Here is a 27019-nt window from a genome sequence, read left to right as displayed (position 1 = left end):
CGATAAACAAATTAAACCAGCAAACCAGTTTAAACTCATTCATATATCTTTTGAAAGTGGATATATCATCAAATATTCTTCTTCTTTTTTTTTTTTTTAAGAACAAAAGACAAGCAAAAGACCTGCAGGTTTGGATTTAAATTACATTTCCTAAGCAGTATTAATTAAAATGACTCTTTCTGCTAAACTGTGGAATGATTTGTGTGTAAATGCTATTTGATTATGCCTGTGAAAATATTTTTGATCATTCTGAGTAAAGAAAAATAGATATAGCCATTAGAATCAAAATATGGCCTTCCCAATCACCTTTTGCCTCAAGATCACGGAATGTTTTACTGAAACAAAAACTGGCAAGAGAGAAACAAACAATTAAAGCCAGCATCTTCTGCCAGCCACCCTTATAGCAGAGGTCAAAGAATTTTTGAATACTTTTCTCTTCCCCTTCACTTGCGTCACTTAATGATTTGTTCATGCGGTTCAGTACAAACTCAAGAAAATACAATTCCTCAGCAGAAAAAAGCACTGTCCCTGGGTGCTGTGACCTCTGCTTAAACAAATTCCAGATTGCATACAGACAAAGCAATGATGATTATTTTTCCTTCTTGGAGACTCAGCCCAAATTAAGAAAACTAAGGAGACAGAATCTGACCACATAATGGAGGAAGGTTGTGCAGAGGCTTTCTCAGTTTATGGTTAATAGTTTTATTTTTATGTTATTTTTTATCTTTTGGCTGTGCCGTGTGGCATGCAAAATCTTAGTTCCCTGACCAGGGATTGAACCCGTACTTCCTGCAGTGGAAGCTCAGACTCTTTAACCAGTGGACTGTCAGGGAAGTCCCAATAGTTTTATTTTTGACCAAAACAAATATACTAATGAGCAAATTCCTTTCAGCAATCTCACGCTTCTTTATTATTATGGTGTCTTATTTTCAATAGTGCAAACTATTTATTTTCTGTCAATACTGAGTATACACTGATATCTAAAGCTATTTCACTGAAGTTAGTCTTCAAATGCTAATAAATCAGGCTCAGGAAAAATGTCTATACTACAAAACTTATAAAACATCCCTAAATCTCATGGGCTTGAGGAAAAGACTATGGAGAGCAGTACTCAGAACCAGCTGGGATTGTTCAGTCTATTTAACTGGAGTTAATTGGAGGCCCCTAGTCTTCAGCCAAATAAGCAAAGAACATACCCCCTTTTACAGAAAATAGAAGAAAATAAACAGCCCTGATGGAGATATTGATCTTGAGATCACACTTCTGAATTTCTCTCAATGTGCCCACGTGAATACACATAATCATTTACCTGAACTTACACTTTTCTCTAGACATGAAATACTCAATAAACAAAACTCACTGGAGGCAAGTAGAAAGAAGAAGCTCTTTCTGAACAAACAGAGCACTTTGTACAATGTTAGGCGGAGTAACATGGTCCTTAACGAATCTTGTGTAACACTTTGTACTTCAATCAAACTTTTCAGAAGGCAGCAAATATGATTAGAAACAGAATTTTAGCCTCTTCTGTTTTCTGAGTGACCATCATTAACCTCAGTGGGATGTGTCATGTGTGGAATAAAAGGGCTATTGAAGGAGAAGTTTCCCCAACTTCACAATCATGGGCGTTCACTCCAGGGCTGTGGGTGAGGGGACATGCCTGCCCGGTGGGCACACAACGCACCCTCAACAGTCTTTCCCTCTGCTTTGAGCTCTGTGCTTTTCTTGGATAAGCCTGCCAAAAATTCTCAACAGTGTAGGGAGGAACTGTCCATAACAAATTGGCGCCATACTTGCAAACGTGTGTTTAATGTATAGAGAGCATTTGCAATGTCCCAAATTGAGACTGGGTGATCGAGGTTGCAGCACTTTCTTTTTTACAAACAAACAACCTCACCAATTGTGGGAAATAAGCAAAACCAATGCAAATAAACCAACACTTATCTTTTTCATCTTAAACATTTTAAAAGTATATTTTTAAAGGGCTTAAGAAAATTAGATGTTGTTAATGTAAGTACTTATGTCCCTTTTCTTCTACTCAATCTGGATCTAACCAATGTTAAAGGAATTCATCAACCCCCAAACCAGAAATCTTGAACTTTCAATATACATAATTAAATGCTAATGCTTCAATCTGAAATTATATCAGCAAATACCATATAGGAAAGTTCAAGGTAGGTACTATGCTAAGATAAATATTTCTCTAAGTCCCAACTTTTCATTTCTGGAAACCAATGGAGAGACAAACCTCAAAAACATTTCACGTGTTACATTTCCTATGTAACTGAAATCAGTGGAAGATTAATTTATAACTTATAGTCAACTGATTTATTTTGGAACATTGTTTTCTGAGATTAAGACTGATTATTTCTTAAGGTTGAATCATCAAACTTTGTTGAAAGGAGGTGAGAAGTAAAAACTTACTCAAAATAATGAGATTAACCCTCATATCTACAAGCATGCTTCCAGACATTAGAAAGTTTTCTCTTAAATGTGTTTCCTTCCAGGTCTTTTGGAGAAGGGAAATGGCAACCCACTCCAGTATTCCTGCCTGGAAAATCCCATGGACAAAGGAGCCTAGTGGGCTACAGTCCATGGGGTCATAAGGAGTCAGACATGACTGAGCAACTAACACTTCCAGATCTTTATTAAAATGCAAAGAGTTACATGGGCAAAGTTCATTATAAACCAAAACGTTGTAGCTCATCTGTTCTTTGATCATTTGTTTGTTCATTCATTCATTCGTTCACCCACTCATTCATTCATTCAAATACTTCTTCAGTGTCCATTCTGTCCAAGGAACTAGTAAGGCACAGGAAGTCTAAAGGAGAAAGATTCAGTCCTTGCCCTCAAGGGGCATAAATGCTTTTGGGTGCGACAGAATAAAGCGGGCAACTACAACATGGAACTAGTAGGTTGGGACTGGGGAGGCAGGGGATAGCCTACATTAAAATGGATAAAGCATTTTTAAGTTTGGACTCAGGGGTTCCCAATTCCTCAGTGGGGCAGAGACTGAAGACCACACATGATTCCAAGAGAATGCTCCATGTGTACAGAGTCTTGGCCCACAAGGACCTCCTACATCTCCAAGGGTGTGACTCAGGAAAGAGCAACAGGGCTTTTGAATTCACTTTTTGTACTTCCTCTGGGAAACTGAGATGATAATTTGATAGCTTCTTTTTGCTTTTTTCTACTTGGAAACTCTTCAAGCTTTTTATTTTCCATGAGCCTCATGTCAGGTAAATTTAAAATCATTTTATAACCCAACTCCACCCTGCTCCACCTTTAGAATGACATGAAAACAATCATTTTAAAAAGTTTTAGGAGGTAGAGGAACAGGCATCACTTCACTTCTACATATTTTGGTGCTTCGTTATGTTTTGAGACCGCATCTGAGTGCTTTATGGTCTAAGTGGGGAGATGGGAAAGAACCCCACAAATATAGCACAGTGAGGGGTCGCATGGTGCAGTGTGCAGACCACCACAGGGGCGGGAGCTGATGTTAGTCAACACAGAGAGGATCACTTTTAATTTTAAATATTTTTGAACACTCAACATTTTATTTAAAACATTTAATTATGCATTTACTTTAACATGTGAAAAAAATGCATAACTAACACACTTGAACCATTAATCCATGGATAATACTCTGTAGGATAATGCTAAAGAATATATTTTAAGTTGAAAAAAGTTGTGTGCTAATTTAAAGAAAAGTAGCAGTGGAGATGTTAGAAAGACAAAAAAAAAAAATTGTGATGTACTACTCTGATCACTGAAGTTTGGGAAATAATGCTGTTGAATGTAGGTAAGTCAAAAAGGATGATACTTTATAAAGTGTGGAATCCTTAATGTATGTTCCCTGGGCTGAAATAAGTTGCCGTGAGGCAATTTATGTTCCAGGAGGACACAGGTCAGGGAAGGGCACTAACGGGGCCTGGGAGATTCAGAGGGGTTTCCAGAAAGAGGAGGCTTAAAAATGACAAGTTGTGCTGGAAAGCAGTGTAGCTATTAGGACCAATCATTTGCAGAACTGTTGAATCTTCTGCTTGGATGGGACATGAGAATTCATGTTACCCGTAATTAACCTTAAAATGTGTTGTTGTTTAGGCACTAAGTCATGTGTAACTCTGTGCGGCTCCACGGTCTGTAGCCCGCCAGGTTCCTCTGTCCATAGGATTCTCCCAGGCAAGAATACTGGAGTGGGTTGCCATTTCCTCCTCCAGGGGATCTTTCCAACCCAGGGATTGAACCAGCGTTTCCTGCATTAGCAGGCGGATTCTTTCCCATTGAGCCACCAGGGAAAGCCCAACTTTAAAATACTTCCGTATATATATATAGTGTGACATATATGTGTGCATTGGTTTTAATCCACACTCAGTGGATTTATGATTGAAGTGGCCTAATGGGAATACACTGTTTAGTTCAGCTACGAGACTAACGAAATACCACATTCCAGAAGCAGCTCTTAAAGCGTAGCAGCTATCTTCATCTTATACTCTCGATCAGCATAACTAATAATTATTAATGAGGACATTAGAAATGGTATTGAAGTTACGTGGACTGGTTAGAAACATTATCATCAGCACGCACAGCCTGCATGGGAAGGGCATCTGCTTCTAGTGACTCCAGCTGCCTATTTCCCCTGGACTGGAGTTCTCCACTCAGGATTAGTCTCCTGGTCCATCCACTTAAGGGCTTCCCAGGCAGCTCAGTGGTAAAGAGTCTGCTGCCAGTGCAGGAGACATGGGTTTGATCTCTGGGTTGGAAAGATCCCCTGGAGGAGGAAATGGCAACCCACTCCAGTATCCTTGCCTGGGAAATCCCACAGACAGAGAAGCCTGGGGGACTACAGTCCATGGGGTCGCAAAGAGTTGGACATGACTTAGTGACTAAAAGAACAACAACATCCACTTAAAGGAGGAGTCTATCACCTGACTTTGACTAGAAGGTTAGCCAACTCCTATTGCTAGAATATTCTCACATCAAACTTGAGGGAACTTTCCCTGTAAGCTGCCGGCTGTCAATGCACCCTCCTGTCAGAACAGAGGACAGAAGCTTGGTGGGCCCACAGGACAGGTGAAGGGCCTTTTCTGTGCTTACTTGCTAAAACATGTTTCTAGGTGTGGCAGAGTTCTGTCTGAGATTTGCCTTCGATATATTATTCTAGAAGCAGGTACAGACCTCCACCACCATCAAATCATCTGTCTCCAACTGCAGCTGTGATCTACCAGGAAGAAAGTGATAATTCTTTAAGGCTAAATGTGCTAGGCAGATCTTAGCTAAACCTCCTGCAGAGAGGTTCAGTGATTTGCCCAAGATCACACAGCTAGTTGGTGATAGAACAGAGTTTAGAAAGCTGTGCTTCTTGTTACTGCCTTCTCAGGAAACCAATGATTGAAGACCAGGTTTACTCAACTTGATTATGTACAGAACTTTTAAACAGTGCACAGGCTCAGGTTCAGCCCAGGAGATCGTGATTCTTGAGGAGAGGTATGGGAGGGACCCAGGTGTCCATGCTTTTTAAAATTTTGCACAGGTGCCTCTGATACACACATGTACAGTCGAGAATCACTGGACTAGACCGTGGTACTAATAAGTATCACCTAGGGACTTCCCTTTGGAGAAGGCAATGGCAACCCACTCCAGTACTCTTGCCTGGAAAATCCCATGGATGGAGCAGCCTGATAGGCTGCAGTCCATGGGGTCGCGAAGAGTTGGGCATGACTGGGCGACTTCACTTTCACTTTTCCCTTTCATGCATTGGAGAAGGAAATGGCAACCTACTCCAGTATTCTTGCCTGGAAAATCCCAGGGACAGAGGAGCCTGGTGGGCTGCTGTCTATGGGGTCGCACAGAGTCGGGCATGACTGAAGCGATTTAGCAGTAGCAGCAGGGACTTCCCTTATGGCCTAGTGGTTAAGAATTCACCTGCCAATGCAGGGGACATAGTTTCAACCCCTGGTCCGGGAAGATCCACATGCTTCAGAGCAACTACTGAGCTGGAACTCTGGAGCCTTCAAGCCACAGCTACTGAGCCATGAGCCTAGAGCCTGTGGTCCACAGCAAGAGAAGCCACTGCAATGAAAAGCCCACATATCGCAAAGAAGAGCAGCCCCTGCTCACTGTAACTAGAGAAAGTCCTCACACAGCAATGAAGACACAGTGTAGTAAACAAAATAAATAACAATTTATAAAAAAAATTAAGTACCATCTACTGAACATTTTCTCTGGGCTTGGCCCTGTGCTTGACATGCTCTGTGTTATTTCATTTTTACCACAAACCATTAAAAGAGTACCTGCATTTTACAGATGAAGAAACTCATGCAGAGAGAAGTTAAGTAACTTGTTCAAAGGGATAGTTTACAAATGGCAAGACTGAGAATCCAGATTCACCTCCTCTACAGGTATGTTCTCAGCCATGATACCTGCTGCATACGATGGGACAGGGTGCTGCTCAGAGTTTCTAAAGCAGGGGTCACGAATCACCAGAGAGAGGTGGATGATGTAAATGATCGAGATGGTCAAACAGGAACCAGAGTGTGCTGGAGACCATGTGCTCCTCTAAAAGGTTTTCAGTTTTAATTGCAGGCAGCTATTTTGAAAGTTTTAAGAGTAACTCTGCAGAGCAACTGGAACTCCCATACATTGTGATGGGAATGCAAAAAGGTTCAGTCACTTTGGAACCAGTTTGGTAGGTCCAAATTAAAATCCATTTTAATTTATGAAATTAAAATATATACATACCTTATGAGCTGGCAGTCCCACCCCTAGATATGTACTCAACAAAAATGAAAACCTAAAAAGTGACGTGTGCACAAATGTTCAGGGCACCATTATTTGTAATAGCTCTGAACTGGAAGCAACCTACAGGCTCATAAACTGGTGAGTGAGAAACAAATTGTAGCATATTTCTACTATGGAATATTACTCAGCCATTAAAAGGAATGCAATACTAATACACACAACAACGCAGATGAATTTCAAGATCTCTATGTTGACTGAAAGAAGTCTTACACAAATGATCATGTGCTCTATAATTCCATTTATGTGAAATTCTAGAAAAGGCAAAACTAACAGCAGAGAGCAGATCAGGGTTTGCTTGGGACAGGGATGGAGGAAGTGAACTGAGTGCAAAGGGCCTGAAGGAGACTTTAGAGAGAGAACTGGTCTCTGTCCAGATGTATTGTGGTGGTTACCTAATTGCATCCCATGACCAAAATTCATCAAATCTACAAATAAAATGTGTGAATTTTATTATATGTAGATAATATTTCAATTTTAAAAACAAACCCAAACCGTGCAGACTGGGGAAAAAAAAACAACTCTGCCAGCTGCTTACGGCCCACAGAGTTCCAGTTTTCAGCCCCTGGTCTCAGTAGAGAGATTCCGATTTAGCTGCCCCAGCAGAAACACAAAAGATGACAAGTCATCCATCATCCCAGGCTCGGGAAAGATGGGGAAGCTCGCGTTCATCCTCCTTCTTCCATTTCTCCTCCATCAGGTGCAAAATGCTCCCATGCTGCCCCCTGGCTGTTCAGCACCCCCTGTCACGGCACCCAGCTCACGTCTCATTCTTCTGCTAATAAGGCGACTCCAAAACCACCCTTGCTGTCAGCCCTCCTCTCGGCCTCCTGCATTCCAGGCCATCCCTCAGTGCTCTGTGCAAGGCAGAGACAAACTTCACCTGGTTAACACCCCACTGAGCAGGTGCCAGGATTGATGCTGATTAAATTATCAAATACCAACAGCTGACAAAGGCAATGTATGAATTCTTACCCCAACTTCAAGTATTGCCTTTCAGTCTGTTTGTTAGGGAATACTAGGGCAGGAAATGGGGCTATTTCTAGAATCCACCATATTTATCTCCTCCACACGGTGACCTGCCTGCTTTGTTTATAGATCCACTTTATCACCAATGTTATCATGGAAAACCTTAAAATTAATATATGCAAGTGATCCGTGTAGACAGCATAGAACAGTAGACATAGATCTTAGCACCCAATTATCAAAGTTTAGCGCTCTTAACCATTAGGTGGTGGAAGCCTGAGCCACATTAGAGTCAGCCCTTCAATTTTCTGGAAAACTAACGCATGCCAACCACGTGCCGCTCGGCTTTCCTGAACCTCTATCAAAGCCATAATAACTTGATTAGGAAAGATCAACTATAAAACCAAATTCACTACGTATAGTAAGCTATCATGTTAAGTTAAAGGAAAAGGCAGAACTTAAAATTGTACTAAAGCCACATAAAGGAAAAAACCAACATTACCTGTCACCCACTGACCAGTTACCACTTGTGTTGACTGCTCTTGCTTCCTTCTCCTTACAGATTTGAAAGGCCATGGGATTTTGCAGTGCCCTGCCAGGTACCTTCAAGTATTTCGTCAGCGCTTTAGCCATGCTGAAGAGGACAGCCACTCCTTCCCAGCCTGTCTGCTAAGCATTTCCACTTGTCAATGGAAATACTAAAAGCCAGAGAACTTGATTAACAAGGCAGATGTGCGCCTAGAAAGAATCCCAGTGCTGAGAGTGAACTTTCAATCAAGAAATTTTTAGAAAGTGATGCCTTGACAAGCCACATGGTTAATACACTTTTTTCCCCAAAGCAAAACTAGGTTAAAAATTTCAAGTCCTATTAAAGCAAAATGGCTGCCAGGAAAAGAAAAGAGGGGGCGGGGGGGCGCAGAGATAGTAGTAGACCCAGGCCAGTTTCAGTCAATATTGTGAGATTTGAATCCAGACCACCCAGCCTCTCTGATCTGTGGCCTCCTAAAATCCTCCAGGTTCTAGCTCCCCTCCACCCCCAGACCAACCTATTCTCAGATTATGTCACAGGCAGCAGAACTGAGACAACAGGTTATAGGAAGCCTAATGATTAAGAGGACAAGCTCTAAAGGAATTGTTCTGAGCACTGGCTCTGGATGGTACTTTCGACAGCACAGTGTCCCAAAAGAAAAATCCCACCTTTTGGTGGAAGTCTATCCTGCCTACACACATAATCGCCAACATTTGTAACACCTTTCAGAAAGCTTAGAGAAACCCCATGAAACCCGTGATGTTCAAGAGGAAATCAGAACTTGCAAAAATTAAACAGCAATGCACTACATAAAAACAATGAAAGAATTTGATCTTTTAAGGCTCATGCTGCCCAGAGGACATAATAGGTGCTCAATAAGAGAATAATAATGAGGAGAACAAATGGAGTCTGGATTTTCAGGCCTCTTATCAGTCAAGCTTTTATCTCCCAGGGTGTGGTGGGGGCAGGGTGGGCTGGGAAGGAGATGGCACTTGTGCACAAGCGCTGAAAGGGGATCTACTAATTGGTAAAACAAGAGCCCCAGAAAACGAAAGGCAAAAATCACAGAATTGACAACAAAGCTGATCTGCATTATCTGCCATGTCTGCCTTGCAAGATGCTACTTCTCTGTTTTTCTTAGTCTGGAATCTCTTAACTTTGCCTGGGTAAATCTCACCCTTCCTTCAAGGGCCATTATGAATGCCCTGCCATCCATGAAACTCAGGATATCCTAATTCCTCCAAGTTGGCAATGATCTCCACTCAGAACTGCACATGGGGTTTCTGCTCAGCATCCATCTGGAAGTTGTGTTTCCTCTACACTCCTCAGCCCTCTTCGGTTAGGATGTGAGTTTTCTGAGGGCAAGAGCCATTCTCCATCCCTACAAACTCAGCAAAGTTCCTTGCAAAGGAACTTGCAAAGAGTGGAGTAAATTGTTGCTCAGTTGCTAAGTCATGTCTTAACTCTTTGTAACCCCATGGACTGTAGCCCACTGGGCTTCTCTGTCCATGGGATTTCCCAGGCAAGAATACTGGAGTGGGTTGCCATTTCCTTCTCCAGGGGATCTTCCTGAACCAGGGATAGAACCGCTATCTCCTGCAACAGCAAGTGGATCCTTTATCGCTGAGCCAACAGGGAAGCCCATGGAGTGAATTACCATTTTCTTAATAAAAGCTTCCAGGATAGGAGCATTAAGAGGGGAAATCAATTCCTAAAGGTAAGTCATTTTTATTGCTGGGGATTAGACTTTTTCCCTGGAGAGAGAGAGAGGAGAAACGGGAAGTACAGAATGCTGTGAGGATGCCTGGCCTACATGAGCTGTCATGATGAAGCACGGGGCAGACATGCCTCTTTTTCCAGATGTATCAGCAGACTCCACCGATGAATGCAGATGCCACAGCTGGCTTTACCAGGCAGTATTTGGAATGACCCCCTAAATCCAGCCTCACTATATTACTTAGAGGGACACTTAAACCTCAAAGAAGATTCATCTAAGGAAAATGGCTCATGGGATTTCATTCCCCCTAAGGCTTCCATGCCTTATGTCAGTAAGTCATCAATAATTAAACGGTAACAGTTAAAACAAGACCACCCAAGCATACAGGCCCAAGGGTTGAGCTATAGAAATGGTTTGCGTGGTCCTCTTATTTAGGGTGATTTTAAAGATCATCCATGGCTTCTGGTTTAAAATGGCACCTGCTTGATGGCTCTGGATGCTATACCTATCAAAGTGCCCATTAAACTGGAATGAAAAAAAAAAAAGATGATAATTTATGACACCTAAACTGTCACAAGTTGCCAGAACCTGCAAGGATTTTCTACTGCTGCAAAAAATGAATTGGGCTGAAAAATGTAAGCAGTAGTCCACCTCCCATGAAGTCTGCTGCTAGGTAAAAAATGTGAGTTCTGTTACAACTAAAAACCAGGCATCTGTCTGTCTTATGGTGGATTCTGCCACGTAGGAGACATGTGAACTACTGTGGGCATGCCTCCTTTTCCACATTCCTCACCTTCTTTCTTTTCTATAGCCAATAAGAAACTACAGTTCCTAGGTAAACAATAAATCAATACTGGGTAGTGACAAGCAAGGTATGGGGAACCCTGGGAAGCATGGTCTTCGTAAGTAAAGTGTGTTTGCAGGCAGTGGTAGAGGGTAAAGATGGGAAGGAGATAACAGGTGTACAGCCAAGGGCTGGACACTTTTCATGCCAGAGTCAAGGAGTAGGGGAAGGAAGAAGTCCCATTTCATTCCCGTGAAGACAGTCTGGAGATGGAGGGCTCTCTCTCGACAGAGTTGATCACATAACATTGCCATCCATTTGCAGACCCAAGGAGAGGATTTAAAAACTAACCAAACCAAAAAAAAAATGTGCAACAACATGAAGACGATGGAAAAAAAGATCCTATAGAACAAGGGAAAGAAAATGACATCCTAAGTGTCAGAGGCAAAGTGCAATTCTGAAAACTGTGTGCTGAAGAAACCTGTACAGGTTTTTGAAAACTGTTTGGTTTCTTCAATGAAACAGCAGGAGTACAGCCTTTATAAAATGAAGGGCAGATAAATGTAAAGTCAAACCTGTGAGGTTTAAAAAAGATAAAAGGGTAACAGATGAAGCAATGGATGAGGTAAAGAAGAGATTTCATAGAACCAGTAACAGAATTAGTATTCACAGAGAAAATTACTGGAATGATCTATGCCAAAACTTTAATAGTTGATACCTGTCACTAGTGTGACTATGGATTACTTTCTCCCTGTTTCTTGATACTTATTATTATTATTATTTTTTACAAAATAAAAGGTTTTTTAAATCTTTCACTAGAAAAAGTTTTTAATTAGGAGAAGTATAATTATGAAGATGTGGTATTTTAGCAACACATTTATGATACAATATTAAGTCAGAGGAGCAATCTAACATCATACATGGATCAGGACCGAAAGAATAAAGGGAAATACCTGTATCAACAGAGTAGCTTGTTTTAAGGAAGAAGGATTAAAACAATTTCTTTTCTTTTAAAAGATTTCTTTAATATATCTATTTTATGTTTTATAGTAAAAAATTGACTTAGAACGACCCCTCACATGAAACGTTAGTCATACCCTCAGTGTGATGGCATTACAGAAAAAGAAATCCTTCTGATGCCAGCACCTACTTTCAGTCCAGTTTCCCCAAGACTCCCAGGTTCACTTTCATGTTCAAACCAATTACTACGACTACAATTTAGGCTAAGTCCCTGGAGGATAGGGCCTTTTGTTTTTGTCTTATACTCTATGCCTAGCACTTAGCTTAGTGTTGAGAAAATCGCAAGAGCTCATGAAATAACTGGTGAATGAACAAAGGAATAACAGAAGGAAAGACTATTCCTTAGAATAGTCTTAGAGACAGGTACAGCCATGTGTAAAAAGATTCTTTGCATTCATTCAGTTTTTACAGCATCTCCAGTGTTGAAAACTGCAAGGATGCTTTGCTTCTAGAATTCTCATCATTCATCATAGATTATATGCTCCATGGAAATCCAGTCAGAGCCAAAACCTGGTGCCATCTTTTTATTTCTCTTTTTCCATTTCAAAAGAAAAAGCTGTAGTTAATTCTAATTTTCCTGCGGGCAGAGGGAAAGGGAACTTTTCATGTGTGTGAAAGAATGGCACCCCCTCAGCCACCTGAGGACAGTTCCTCCCAGGAACACCTGTTTGCTCCAACTGAAGCTGGTCCAAATTGAGTCCTGGGGATCAGGAGCTTTCTCTTCAAATGTCCCACCATTCTACAATATTTATTCCCCACCTGTCTGATGGCCGTGATAGCTTGGGAACGCTCCAGCCAGGGAAAGCTGTTGCTTGGCCCTGACATGGCAGAGCTAACAGCAGCTAATGTTCACCCAGAATCTGGTCTGAATCCAGTTACTCCGGAGTTCAAAAATACCTCCTTTTCCTTTTCAGTTTATCAGTCTCAGAAAAAATTCTTAAGGAGGGTGGAGGTAAATAATTTTTTATCTTCCTGACCAATATGCTGCAAAAGCAAGTTATACCTTTCACTTTGCCTCTTAAATCTGATTTTTGGGTTTTCCAGTCAGAGGCATATTAAATAGTTGCCCAATACTAAAAATGAGGATTGGTAAATTCATTTCTCCAACATGAGAGCTACTGAAAATCCAGAAGGTAAAAACGCAATAAAACCGATCTTAAACACATAATTTAACATGCAATTCAGGGAAGGAAAAAGATGCCCACGTTAAACTCCAATTATAATGGTGAAATAATGTTTCATTTAAAAAATTCCAGCCATGAGAAAACTCTACATTTGAAAAGCTTACATAAAGCCTTATAAAATAAGAGACCTTTTATCTCCTCCAGATCCATGAGCCAGAAAATACTTTATCTATGCAATTTCAAGGCACATAAAAACCCCAGTGAATAAATAAAATGTTCTTGTTTTCTTTATGCAGAAGCTTTAAAAATTATCCATATAAATAGCTTGGCCTTGAACAGACAGATTAAAAGACCTAAAGGCTATGGCTTCAGATCACATATACAGAACAGAAAATGAATGCTTTTCTTCATTGGCTGGGCAAGTTTGCTACTAACTAGGTTTCTATAAATCCATTTGATGAAAAAGATTTCACGGGAATATATGAAAAAAAAATTCAATGTTTTAAAGTGATATACTTATCAACTAATTAATGGATCACAATAAAATAATCCATGTACTCTACCAACTTTCTTCACATCTATTCAGGAATCCCAAGTATAGAAGCTATAGTAAATATGTAGTATAATTCCAAAGACCATAGAATTTTATAAACACATTATTTTAGTCAAGGGTATGTAAGTTCTTAGTATCTTTCTAAAATTGGGGTAAATGTGTGAAAAGATTTTTCATAATTGTTTGCAATTATGAAATTATTTTTTCTATTGAGGTGACTTCAAGCCTTTCTTGTTTACTTGAAGAAAATCTTAAACTCTACTGCAATTAAATTCTCAAGAAGGATTCGGGTCATATTTATTTTTTATGAGCAGATGCAGTTACAAGTTGTTAACTTCCTATATACCCTCAATACAATCGTGGACAAATAAGATCTCTCTAACACCATCCTTCCTACCCTCGATTCAATTTCTGCCACTGGAAGTTATTACTTTGAGGCTGCCATAAAAAGGGAAGCAGCGTACACCATGGGTGGGTTAAGAATTAGGCAGCAACTTTTAGGCTGGGTACCTGCCATCTCCCCTATCTTAACTGACCGTGGGCACCAGGATTTCTTCTTCTTGTTGCAGCCTACAGCCTCTATCTCTCACTGACCATGAAGTACAAGTGAGTATGCACTGTTATTTCTTACAAATATTAAGGTACCTAGGAGTAGAGTTCTGAGTTTGTTGAATCTCTGATGACCACCAGATTCCCTTTGACATAGTAAACATGGTGTAAACATTTGCTGTTGAAGAAGATGCTGCTGTGGCTGTTGTTGCTAAGAACATGGTTTCTGAGGCTAATACCAGGGTATTGGTCCAACTCTGCCCCATCTTGATGGAATGACTTTGGGCAAGACTCAACTTTTGTAAGGCTCAATTATTTATGACATAAGGATAATAATGATGATGCCAAATCACAGACTTCCTCTGAAATTTACATTAAATGATAATGTACGTGAATGTGCCTTACAAACTATAAGGCCTTATAGAGATTTTAATTGTTAAGATTGTCTTCAGGATTTAATTTTGATAAATGGTCTGATTTCCCAAAGGAAGCACCCCTGAAAAGTTTCTTGTTAAACTTTGTGGGAAATTCAAAATAAGTGTTTCTTGTAGACCAATACGTTTCAAATAAGCCAGAGTATCAAAGCCTGTAAGTAGTATTTAGCTAAGACATTTGTACACAGTTCTGTAACTATGTCTCATTTCTCAACTTTTTTGGAGTTGGCTGGGGACTCTTCAGAAAATTTTATGGAAAATTCTCAGCGTGATGCATACACACACATACACAAAAATTTTCAGAAAGTTCCAGTGGTTCAGAGACTCTGTGAAACCCTTCCTAGGATAGGGAACACTGCTCTATGCCCTGAGATAAAGAGCATGGTTTTTCTGAAAGTACTTGGGGACTCTCCTGATTGAGACACTTTTAACTGATTTGAGAATTAGAAAGCTGAGAGGGTTTTTTTTTAATCATAATATCATTAAGATATCAGAAGATGGACAATAGAGTGGCTATGTAAACTATAAGAAACTATGCTGTTCTTTCATAATTCCTAGCCTGTTTAACCCTCTTTTAAATTTTTTCATAAAATTTACCATTTTTGCATTTTCCCCATTGATTGATAGTCATACTTTAGTTTCAAAGTCCTTCACACAATTTTACAAAAGAAGCCACTAACTTTCTAAGTAGGCTGCTGAGGTTAAAAAAAGAAAATGCCTCCGGTCATTTCAGCTACTATCTTGTCAAAAAATGTTGGAAATAATTTAAAAGAAGAAAAAGAAAACTACCTCAATTAATACAAGCAAGGTGACCAACTTTTGTAGTTTAAAAAATATTTTAATTACACTTTTGGATATTGAATATCTTTCTTTATAAACAGTGCTTTCTTTTTCTTTTTTTTTCCATGAATGCAAACAATTCTTTCTTAATACCTAGATGACAAAAAAAAAAAATCTCAAGATGTACACAGTTGTTTCTTATTATGGCTTCCCTGGAAAACATTTCTGGGAAAGCACAATTCCCAGCCACTTACTTTGTTTACAACAGACAAAACTGCTTGTGTGGTATAAATAGGAGTTTGTCCTTAAATGCTGCTGAAAAATAAAATACAACCATGAAAAGGAGCTATTTCCTGCCCCCAAGGTGGCTTAAAAAAAAAATCTTAGCTACTTTAGGAACAGTACCAAAGCATAAATAATAATTAACAATCGCCACACAATAAAAGACTAATTTTACAAAAAAAAAAGGAAAAAGAAAGAAAGAAAAAAGAGCTACGTATTTTAGAGCTGCCCTCAGAATTGTCAGCATTAGATTTTCTTCTCCTACAAGATTCTGAAACCCCTTTTTGTCCTCTTGCATTTGCGATGTATATCTATAGCTCGTTCTTGTTTGTGCAGATAAGCCTTGCCTTGTCTCCCTAACTGGACTTTCAAAAGAGATTCACAGTTGTTTGACTTTTGATCTGGGGAGCAGCTAGCTCGACCACCTGCACTGTGCATGGGCTGTTACTGAGCTCGCTTTGTCCCATCTTATAACACAGCGAGCCTTTTAAAAGTGATGTGTGAATACACTAATTTACAATGTGAGTGTTCAAACAAAAAAATATGGTGGCGGCGGTGGCAGCGGTGGCAGAAGAGGAAGGGGGAGATGTGTGAAGTGGGAAGCCCGGGCACTCTCTTCAGGAAAGTTCAGATATTGTTCACTGCCTCTGGCGTTTAATGAAACAGATGGCCAAAGGCCTCCCTCAGCTTACAATGGAGCAGACAGTGGTGTAATGTTGTGGGGGCCTGGAATTGGAAAAATGTTGTTTGGTGATGGTATATGTTAATAAATAGCTATTTACAAGGGGCTGGGGTGGCGAGCTAGGGCTCCATTACTTGTTTACAAGGAAGGCCCAGGGCTCCCTGCTTCCAGTTAACAGCTCAAGGCTGCATTCAAAGAAAGCGTTGATGGTGAAGGTGACATGCACTCTTCATATTCTACATTGCATTAAAGAATGGCATGCTTCCTGGGGATAAAAGGAAAAAATCATAAAAGAAAGGTAATTCGTGAATTAGGTCAAATTGTGACTCACATCCAAGGAAAATATCAATATAAGATGCTTTTCCACTGTGATTAAATAATGGACAAAAATATTCTGTTATTGTGAAGTTACTTATTTTATCTTTGAAAGAACATGTTTACATGGTAGCCAAAGTGCAATGGATAAAAACCTGCGGGGTTTCAACTAAATGACATCCAAGAACCTAGATGTCAACTTTGAAACTATTCTTGACCATTCTTCCAAATATCATTCATTGACCAGGCCCAAATCCAGGCCAGGGGAGCATGTTCCACGTAAATGCAATGGGGGTCCTGGCCACCAGCAGCTTACAGTCTAGACCGAGACCCCTGAAGATAACTGGTCACATAGAAACCCCTCATTCTCCTCCAGGTAGGGATCTGACACAAGAACTGTCTTCTCCCCCTACCACCCCCACGCCTCCCACCGGAAACTGGTCTATCCGGACCTGTCTCAGCAGCCTGGAAAGCTATGGTTGACCTCAATTAAAGGCTAGTCTCATTTTATCCAACACTGTGGACCCTCTGATTGTGTCTCCTGCTTTGCTTTCAGGTAGGACATTTTCTCAGAGAAGACAATGGCACCCCACTCCAGCACTCTTGCCTGGAAAACCCCATGGACAGAGGAGCCTGGTGGGCTGCAGTCCATGGGGTCGTTAAGAGTCAGACAAGACTCAGCGACTTCACTTTCACTTTTCACTTTCATGCATTGGAGAAGGAAATGGCAACCCACTCCAGTGTTCTTGCCTGGAGAATCCCAGGGACGGGGGAGCCTGGTGGGCTGCCGTCTATGGGGTCACACAGAGTCAGACACGACTGAGGCGACTTAGCAGCAGCAGCAGCAGCAGGATATTTTCTACCTATCTGGTATCTATACAGGCATTTGTTGAAACTCCATGCTTTGGGGGTACTAAAGTGATTCCTGGCTTTGTTTTCTTCTTTTATTTAGATACCCTCTGCTATTCATTTCAGCTGGCTGCACAATATCGTGGAGAAACATATAAAATCCCTTGGAGGATGAGGGAGGGGATAAAAAAGATCTACAAGGAAATGAAGCCATGGTGCTTAATAACTACAATATACACAAAGCAAAGTAGAAGATGTTAGCGCCTTGTTGTTTTTTAGTCGTTAAGTCATGTCTGATTTTGTGACCCCATGACAGAGGAAAAACTACCCTGAAGAGTCAGAGCAGAGATCATTTCTGGCTAAGAAACTGATCAGGGCTTGATGAAGACAATGGTATTTCACCTGAGATCCAGAGTATAGACAAAAGTTTAGCTGAAACATTCTGAAGATGATATCTGTTGCTTCTGTCCACCTAGTATCTATTATCCTTTTTAGTAAAAGCTCTGGATTTTTCTGAGGGAACTGCTCTCAGTTTGTATGCCCATCCCCTGCATGAGGTTCCAGGTCTAAAATATCAGATCATAGATTAATGAGATTTTACACAACCAGAGCCACCCAGAACCAGTAAGACTCCATCCTATGACTTTTAGGGGGAACAAAAATAGCTGGATTCAACAGGTGTCACTGAAAGGGGTGGCAAAAGCCTTGTCTCCACAAGGCAGCACCCTGATGAAGGATGGAACCACACACAAGGGAGCTGAGAGGAGAGATGGAAAGAGCAACACCTGATTGTAATGACCCTTTGATTGCTCGAACCCTTAGATTCCACTGTGTTTGTAGTCATTTCTGCCCTTGAACTATTTAGTGACATGTGACAACTCAGTTCAGTTCAGTTCAGTCACTCAATTGTGTCCAACTCTTTGCAACCCCATAAACTGCAGCACGCCAGGCTTCCCTGTCATCACCAACTCCTGGAGCCTACTCAAACTCATGTCCATCGAGTCAGTGATGCCATCCAGCCATCTCATCCTCTGTCGTCCCCTTCTCCTCCTGCCCCCAATCCCTCCCAGCATCTGGGTCTTTTCCAATGAGTCAGTTCTTTGCATCAGGTGGCCGAAATATTGGCGTTTCAGCTTCAGCATCAGTCCTTCCAATGAATATTCAGGACTGATCTCCTTTAGGGTTGAGTGGTTTGATCTCCTTGCAGTCCAAGAGACTCTCAAGAGTCTTCTCCAACACTACAGTTCAAAAGCGTCAAAATAAAAGCTTTCTTTATGGTCCAACTCTCACATCCATACATGACTACTGGAAAAACCATAGCTTTGACTAGACGGACCTTGGTTGGCAAAGTAATACCTCTGCTTTATAATATGCTGTCTAGGTTGGTCATAGCTTTTCTTTCATGAAGCAAGCATCTTTTAATTTCATGGCTGCAGTCACCATCTGCAGTGATTCTGGAGCCCCCCAAAATATTGGAGCCCCTCCCCCCCAAAATTATGTTCCTCTTTTGTTTATAGGCAGTTAGATCTGGACTTCTCTCACTTGCATTCAGATCCCTGACTAGTACAGGTGACAAAGGGAGAATATGCCAGGTGGAAGTATGAAATGAAATCTAATGAAAATCTAAGGTGGGCTATGGAGATGGGAAATAGTTCATTTTAGTAGGGACAGAAGGTATATCCAGAGGGAGTAGCAGCAAGTAAGACTAGAACACATTCCCTGGAAGACCCTGGGGTAAGACTGAGGAGGACATGTGTCAGCAGGCAAAGGGGAACCTTGGGAGGTTTCTAAGCAGGAAGGAAAACAGTACTAGGTTTGCACTTTGGAAGATGAACCGGCCAATAATACCTAGAAGAGCATACGAGGGGATGAAGAGTCAGAGACCAACCTGGAGGCTCCCCTCCCTAAACTGTCCAGTGAGAGAGAAGGACTGAGCTTGAACGGGGCTTCCCCAAGGGCTCAGTGGGTAAAGAATCTGCCTGTGATGAAAGAGACACAAGAGACGTGGGTTCCATCCCTGTGTCAGGAAGATCCCCCGGAGAAGGAAATGGCAACCCACTCGACTGAGCAACTAGGCGCACGCGTGGGAGCCTGGAGGAAGGCTCTGCTCTGGGCAGTATTTGATTACTGTGGGCAGTTCAAGCAGCGCTGCAGAGCAGAGAAGGAGGGCGGTGGCACCAGAACAGGAACATAAGGAAAGTATGACTTTATTTTTATTACTCATTTTAAATTTTCTAAAAATTACTAGGGAAATCTGGGAGTGAAAACAAAAAATGAAAATTTAAAAACATTCATTTAAAATTCATCAACCTCAAGAGATTACTAATTGATATTTTGATTTTAGTCTTTGCTCCCAGGCTTTTTTTTTTTAAAGCAACAATGATGATCATAGTCAGCATTTCAACATTTATTTAAACTTTATTATGTACTGAACACTGTTGTGTGTACTTGGACTTGGCATGTATGGACTACCATCATTGCCATTTTACATACAGGGAACCTGAGGTACAGAGAGTGAGATTCTTGCCCAAAGTTAATAGTTAGGAAGTGGCAGAGACTTTGTTACCCCAGAGCCTACCTCTTATTCACTAAACCATATGCCTCTTGATAAATACACAGAAAGGTCATTGTGAATAATCAAACAAAACTGTAATTGTTTTCTCCAATGAGGAGAAGGCTCCAGGTGATACAAAATCATACATAAAAATAAAATTTACTAATACCAAAGGTAAGGAAGATGCTAGGCTCACCCCCACACAGTTTTGTTGGTTCTGATAAATGTCACATACTCTAGGCTTAAAAAAGCGATTCTAAAGGACTCTAAAAAAACAAGCTCACTAAGGACTTCACTGGTGCACAGCAGATTCTGTGTCTACACAGCCCAGACTCAGTACCTTCAGTCTGTACGAAAGAGTGGGATCTCGTAAGGGTTTGTTGATTGTTGTCAAGAACCACCCAGAATGGTTGTCTGACTCTCTGTGAGGCTACTCATTCTCCATAGTAGGGTTAACAGTCCAGCACAGTAGGAAAAACAGGCTCTGGAGGCAGAGCACTTCTATAGAGCTGGACAATATTGAACAAAAGTTCCTTATTTCTTAAAATGGGAGTAATGCCTTACAGAGTTGTCATAAAGATGAAACAAGATAATGTATAGCAAGAGCCTAGAACAGTGACTGCCACCTACAAGCTATCAGCGAGCGCATAAGTAGTAGAGGTTTTTGTTATTAAAAGATGCAGTGTGGTGTAGGATACAGGCTTTTAAAATTCTAAGTATTCCAGACCAGTAAAGTGTGGGGTGAGAGGGGAAGGTGGGAAAACTGACATATGATTGCCAAGGATTTCCTTTTCCATTTGTTGTAACAATCAACTATTTTAAGGCAACTGTTTACTACCACAATTATTTTACAGGAGAAATGGAATCATGACACAGAGAGTAGATAAGACTAACCATCTGGATAATGAAAACCAGTTTGTTTTAAGTCTTCATTTCACTTTCCTGGTTGCTCAGACGGTAAAGCGTCTGCCTACAATGTAGGAGACCCGGGTTCAATTCCTGGGTCAGGAAGATCTCCTAGAGAAGGAAATGGCAACCCACTCCAGTATTCTTGCCTGGAAAATCCCATGGACGGAGGAGCCTGGTAGGCTACAGTCCATAGGGTCGCAAAGAGTCGGACTTGACTGAGTGACTTCACTTTCCCTTTTCACGTTCACTACTGATTAGTGAAAACTGGCTCAAAGAACCTTTTGTGTAGTGCATTCGAAAGAGAGAGCTAAGTTCACATTCTAATAACCTCAGATATGCAGATGACACCACCCTTATGGCAGAAAGTGAAGAGGAACTAAAAAGCTCTTGATGAAAGTGAAAGTGGAGAGTGAAAAAGTTGGCTTAAAGCTCAACATTCAGAAAACGAAGATCATGGCATCCGGTCCCACCACTTCATGGGAAATAGATGGGGAAAAGTGGAAATAGTGTCAGACCTTATTTTTCTGGGCTCCAAAATCACTACAGATGGTGACTGCAGCCATGAAATTAAAAGACGCTTACTCCTTGGAAGGAAAGTTATGACCAACCTAATAGCATATTCAAAAGCAGAGACATTACTTTGCCAACAAAGGTTCATCTAGTCAAGGCTATGGTTTTTCCTGTGGTCATGTATGGATGTGAGAGTTGGACTGTGAAGAAGGCTGAGCGCCAAAGAATTGATCCTTTTGAACTGTGGTGTTGGAGAAGACTCTTGAGAGTCCCTTGGACAGCAAGGAGATCCAACCAGTCCATTCTGAAGGAGATCAGCCCTGGGATTTCTTTGGAAGGAACGATGCTAAAGCTGAAACTCCAGTACTTTGGCCACCTCATGCGAAGAGTTGACTCATTGGAAAAGACTCTAATGCTGGGAGGGATTGGGGTCAGGAGGAGAAGGGGATGACAGAGGATGAGATGGCTGGATGGCATCACTGACTCAATGGACGTGAGTCTGAGTGAACTTCGGGAGTTGGTGATGGACAGGGAGGCCTGGCGTGCTGCGATTCATGGGGTCGCAAAGAGTAGGACACGACTAAGCGACTGATCTGATCTGATCTGATCTGATGGATAGTCTACTTCACTAAGCATTGTTATTCTCATCTGTAAAATGGAGATATGATGCTTCCTTCACAGGGTTTTTAAGGATGAAATCTGATTTGTGTAAAGTATGGTTAGGGTCAGACCTCCGCCTAAAGCACCTGGTACAGTTATCATTGATAGATGCTGTATTCAAATGTCTGACACAGGACCAAATTCTATGTTTAAAGCTACAAGAATGTTATTAAAAAGAAAGAAATATATATATATATATATATATATATATATATATATATATATGTAAAGAAATCCAAAGCTGTTCTTTAGTTTGGTAAAAACATCACCCATGTCAGCCTTGAAGGGGTCAGAGGATGAGAGCAGTGAGTCAAGTGTATGGTAATAAATTTACTCACACAAAAAGTGACTAAGATAAAAAAAAATGTTTTTTTCTCTTTGTAGCATTATTCTAAGCATGGAACTTAAATCTGTTAAGTCTAAAGAATCTGCAGCAATCTGAATCATTTTGTTCTGAAAGAATAAGCACTTGATTAAAAGCTGAAGAATATCTTAGAGGTTAAGATTTTGCTATACTAATTTCAGGTCAGGGCCCATGTTCATCACTAGTAAAAATAGGCCAAGAAAGAAATGAAATGACATAAAGAGAGAAAAGCAAAAACCAGAAAAAGTGAAAAATACAAATGTAAGGCCTTTTCAGTGTATAAAAATTGAGAGTAAATTCTCAAGGACATTTTTTTCTCACAAGACTTAAAAACTTTAACTGTTGAATTTTCAGACATTATAATAAGGATAATTAAAATATAACAAAATGTTTCCTGGGCAAAATGGGGTGTGGGTATGAATTTTTAAAGAAGATTAAAAACATTTAGTCTTAGCATATTTATTTAAGAATAAATTTATTTAATAAAAAACTATATTTCTATTGCGTATAGAAACTGCATTGGTGTTTCTGATATATTTACCCTTAGGAATCATTCTGACAGTACATTTAAGTTTTCCAGATGTTTTTACCTGTCATTCTACCAAAGCAACAAAACCATGTCTAAATGTAAAATGTGATAACAATGATAGGTGACAATTATTCCCCAGATGGGCTCAGAAGTAGTTCTAACAAAAATATATATATGAAATGGTAAGGTGATTAAGTTATTCCAGTTATAAAATCAACTAAGTCACGTAAGTGTAATATACAGCATGGAGAATACAGTCAATAATATAATAATTTTGCTTGGTAACAGATGGTAACTATATTTGTGGTAATCATTTTGTAATGTACAAAATACTGAATCACTATGTAGTACACCTTTAACTAATATAATAAATCAATTATATTGCAATTAAAAATGTAAAATGATAGCTATCTCAACTGCATTTAATCCCATCTGCTTTGTTTAAATAGATTAGTTACAAGATGCCTTTCAATACCTACATACTCAAGAAAGTTACTACATACATGATGGAAGGATAAATAGAATTCACTTTTTCAAGAAACATTCTGATGTTGTATATATGTGTGTGTAAATACTAGTGGCAAAGATTGGTAGTGCGCAAGAGAGAAAATTATTTGATATTAAGATATCATACATAAAAAGGTACTTTACAAAATGTTAGATATGTCGTTCCCTTTTATAAGCCTTTTGCCAGCATATACGCTTAGTGGCTCAGTCATGTTCGACTCTTTGCGACCCCAGGTATATACAGTCAATGCGCCAACATAAACTTAAAACCTATCTTCCTAACTCATGTCAACAGTGACCTCAAATTACAACTCTTAAACATTTCTAAAGAATCCTGCAGATACTTTTAGAAATAAACATACAATTACTGATAAATTATTCACTATTCAGAGGCAAAAAGAAATAGAATCATGATGTGCTTTGTTTTCTGGCTCTTGAAAATGTCTATTTTCATGTTCACTGGGTGCTGGTACTATTTGATCTAATAAGACCTTCCAGTCAAATATATAGGACAAATATATACACAAACATGCACACACATGAAAATATATGGAGAACAACATTTAAGCCTCTCAGTGTTCCTTGAAGCACTTTAAGACAGCCAATTATGATAGTGTAATTTTGCAGAAGTCAATGAAAAATTCACTTTTTTTTGACCCCCGTCACTGCATGAATGGTCATTTGTTTCATGGCCATTTTCATTATTATCTGAACACCACATTATTTAAAGCTCTGTCTACGGAGTCAGGAAATGAATAGTTTGTCCCCAGGTAGCTCTTCATCTCATGTCAAGACAGAAGAAAAATTACTTTCCAGGAAATCAGTTATATCTGCATTGTGATATCAAGTTTTACTAATTTTGAGTGAACCATTTTTCCCTTTTGCTTTCTTTTGGTGATATAGCGTAGTTACACGAAGAATATTTATTTAGGTTGAATCAGTTGTTTTTCCACTAGATATGTCTCAATGTTTTCTACATACTTAAGTTTCTTTCAAAATCTATGTTATGATTCCATGAGTCATCTTCTGTTTATTTTTTCAAACTTACTGGTGGTATAGCTATTTAAAACATATTTTCTATTGGTTAATTGTTTTCCTTGCACTCTCTTTAATAACCAGTAAGAATTAATTAAGTTACAGAATCTTCCATAGCTTCCTTGAGAATCAGTCAATTTTATGAATTCTTACATCTCTTTATATGCACATATTCTCTACTTGACTGAAGTCCTCTGAAGGCAAGGATCAAACTGGTTTCATTTGAGGAGCCCCAAGTCCTTGTATTCAGGCATGAAATATTTAGTGAAGAAGTAAATAAAGAGAAAAAAAGAAAGGAACAGGGAAGGAAGGGAGGGTATGAGAGAGGGAGGAGATGTATTTTTTTTAAAACCTCATTTGAAGTTAATAAAAGATTAAATGGTAGTCACTGCCACTTACTCATTTTTATTTCCCTATCTACCTTTGGTCACTCTTACAGAAAATGAGGCAGATTTATATACAAACTTTGGCATTGATTAAACAGTGGTTTCACCTGTCCTCACAGTAGACTAATCAATATCAGCAAAGTGACTCAAATGAGGAACCATGATATGCCATTTCTGTTCATCTGACAAAAAACAAACTTAAAAAAAAATTAAAAACAATCAGCAATCTTTCTTTTAGATAAAAAACTCCTTGGTTTGGTATTTTTGTGGTTCAGTTGCTCAGTCTGATCGACTCTTCACAACCCCATGGACTGCAGCACGCCAGGCTTCCCTGTCCCTTCAGGATCTCCCAGAGTCTGCTCAGACTTTTGACCATTGAGTTGGCGGTCTGGTATACTGTAGAATGTTATATGCAGGTAAACCCCTGCTGTGGACAATGACCTTCATTTCTGGTATACATTTATATATAAGATGAGCACATTATTCAATATTATAACTCTTCTTAAATCAGAAGCAACATTGACACACAATGCAGCTGTGTAGTTTTTGTAAGAGACTGTGACTTCTCTTTCTGAAATAAGACCTCACCAGGGCTGGGAATGAATGCCATTTGAATAGGAGGGATACAGCAGAAGAGCAAAATCAGAGAAGTCAACAGAAGATTTCCTATTAGAAACATACACTCTCGTTCCACTTCTCTAGAGACTGCTTTTCCAGGGAAATAATAAAAAACAATGAAGTGAAGAAGTAGGTAAATATTTTTGCCCTTTCCCAAGTCCAAAATATATAAATTGTATATCAAGTGGGATAGTAATTAGAAACTAAACCAAAACTAGCATCTGCATTTAGTTCCTGAGGACTCAGTTTGTGTGTGTGTGCTCAGTTGCTCAGCCCTGTCCGATTCTTTGCAACCCCTTGATGGACTGTCGCCCATCAAGCTCCTCTGTCCATGGAATTTTCCAGGCAAGAATACTGGAGCTAGTTGCCATTTCCTACTCCAGGGGATCTTCCTGACCCATGGTTCGAACCCACGTCTCCTACGTCTCCTGCACTGGCAGGCAGGTCCTTGACTATTGAGCCAACTGGGAAGCTCCAGTTAGGTTACAGCATTGACTAAAAGCACCTGGATGCCTTGGCTGATAACAGGATCCCAGTTGTGCTTGGTGAAAACCACAGTCACCAATGTGCACAGGTGGACTTCAGAGTTTCCTTGGCTCAGACATAGCAAGGTGATGTCCATCTGCGGATTTTTATTTCTGTTCACACTCTAGACAGAGTCCAAAAGGAGATGAGTCAGTGATGGACTGAGTTTGTGTACAAAGAGAACCCCAAGTAGATTTCAGCAGAGTAATTTTCTTCTGTGGGCTTATGAAGTAGCCCTGTGAGTATGATTTTTCTAAAGAAAGCCCAGTCAAAGGTTACAGAAGTTGTTTGTGCTTCACCCTCTCTAAATGACTTGCAAATTTATTCAAACACAATATGAGGAGATGCTTTATTTGTTGAAATAACTGTCTGCAGTGTCCTGCACAAAAGGGTGAGGTACATCAAGCAGAAACGTGGATAGAAATACATTGGTTTAGAAACCCATAAATCCTGATTTGAATCTGCCAACCTGAAAGCTATGTAGAGCCCGGATAAACTAGTTTTCCTAAATGCTACATCTGATTAAGCCATACCATTAAATGACAGCTGAACTTTAACATTAATATGATATTATTTAAATAACCACATGATTTTTTTTTTTACACTAAAAATGATGAATGATTTCTGGACAGCTCAATTGACATAAAGCGGGAGGACTCTTTAATGAGATTTGACAAAATGGAGACATATGCAGAATATTCGTTACAGCTCACATCGCAGGGGCCCTCCCAGGGAAGCAATAGAGAATTTCCCCCTTTTTTATTGTTTATAGGCATTGAAGCATTCCTTTCAATCACCACTTCTCTGTGGATTTTGCATTTTTCTAGGTCGTTTACGTATCACCTTTAATCAGAGAATTTGGTGGTTTATGGTGAATTGAGACTGTGGGTGGAGGAAAAGGATGAGTGTGTGGAGTTGTGCCAACGTGGGTTAGAAGTGCCCCAGGGACTTAACCTTGCTCCTGATCAGCCTGATAGAGAAATTACATTGACCACACTGGCCAATAGAAGACTAAGCGGACATATCTTTGGTTGATTCTT

At 40.0% G+C, this 27019-nt stretch overlaps 1 protein-coding gene across 13 annotated transcripts in view; it reads right to left on the bottom strand.

Moving 5' to 3' along the window:
- The window catches only part of VTI1A (vesicle transport through interaction with t-SNAREs 1A), a 383913-nt gene that overhangs the window by 134874 nt on the left and 222020 nt on the right, over positions 1 to 27019 (bottom strand). Inside the window, exon 9 of one of the 13 annotated variants that reach the window (XM_044935246.1) lies at positions 24305 to 26103. The exons of the other annotated variants lie outside the window; for them this stretch is intronic. Coding sequence (XP_044791181.1) covers positions 26097 to 26103 — 7 coding nt within the window. The 3' untranslated portion in view covers positions 24305 to 26096. Of the gene's footprint in view, positions 1 to 24304; positions 26104 to 27019 lie in introns of those variants that run through there. 13 annotated transcript variants of the gene reach the window in all.

The sequence above is a fragment of the Bubalus bubalis genome, chromosome 23 (genome assembly GCF_019923935.1).
Source record: "Bubalus bubalis isolate 160015118507 breed Murrah chromosome 23, NDDB_SH_1, whole genome shotgun sequence".
Classification (NCBI taxonomy): Eukaryota; Metazoa; Chordata; class Mammalia; order Artiodactyla; family Bovidae; genus Bubalus; species Bubalus bubalis.
Note: the sequence above shows the minus strand (reverse complement) of the source record. Positions and strands in the feature narration are given on the sequence as shown.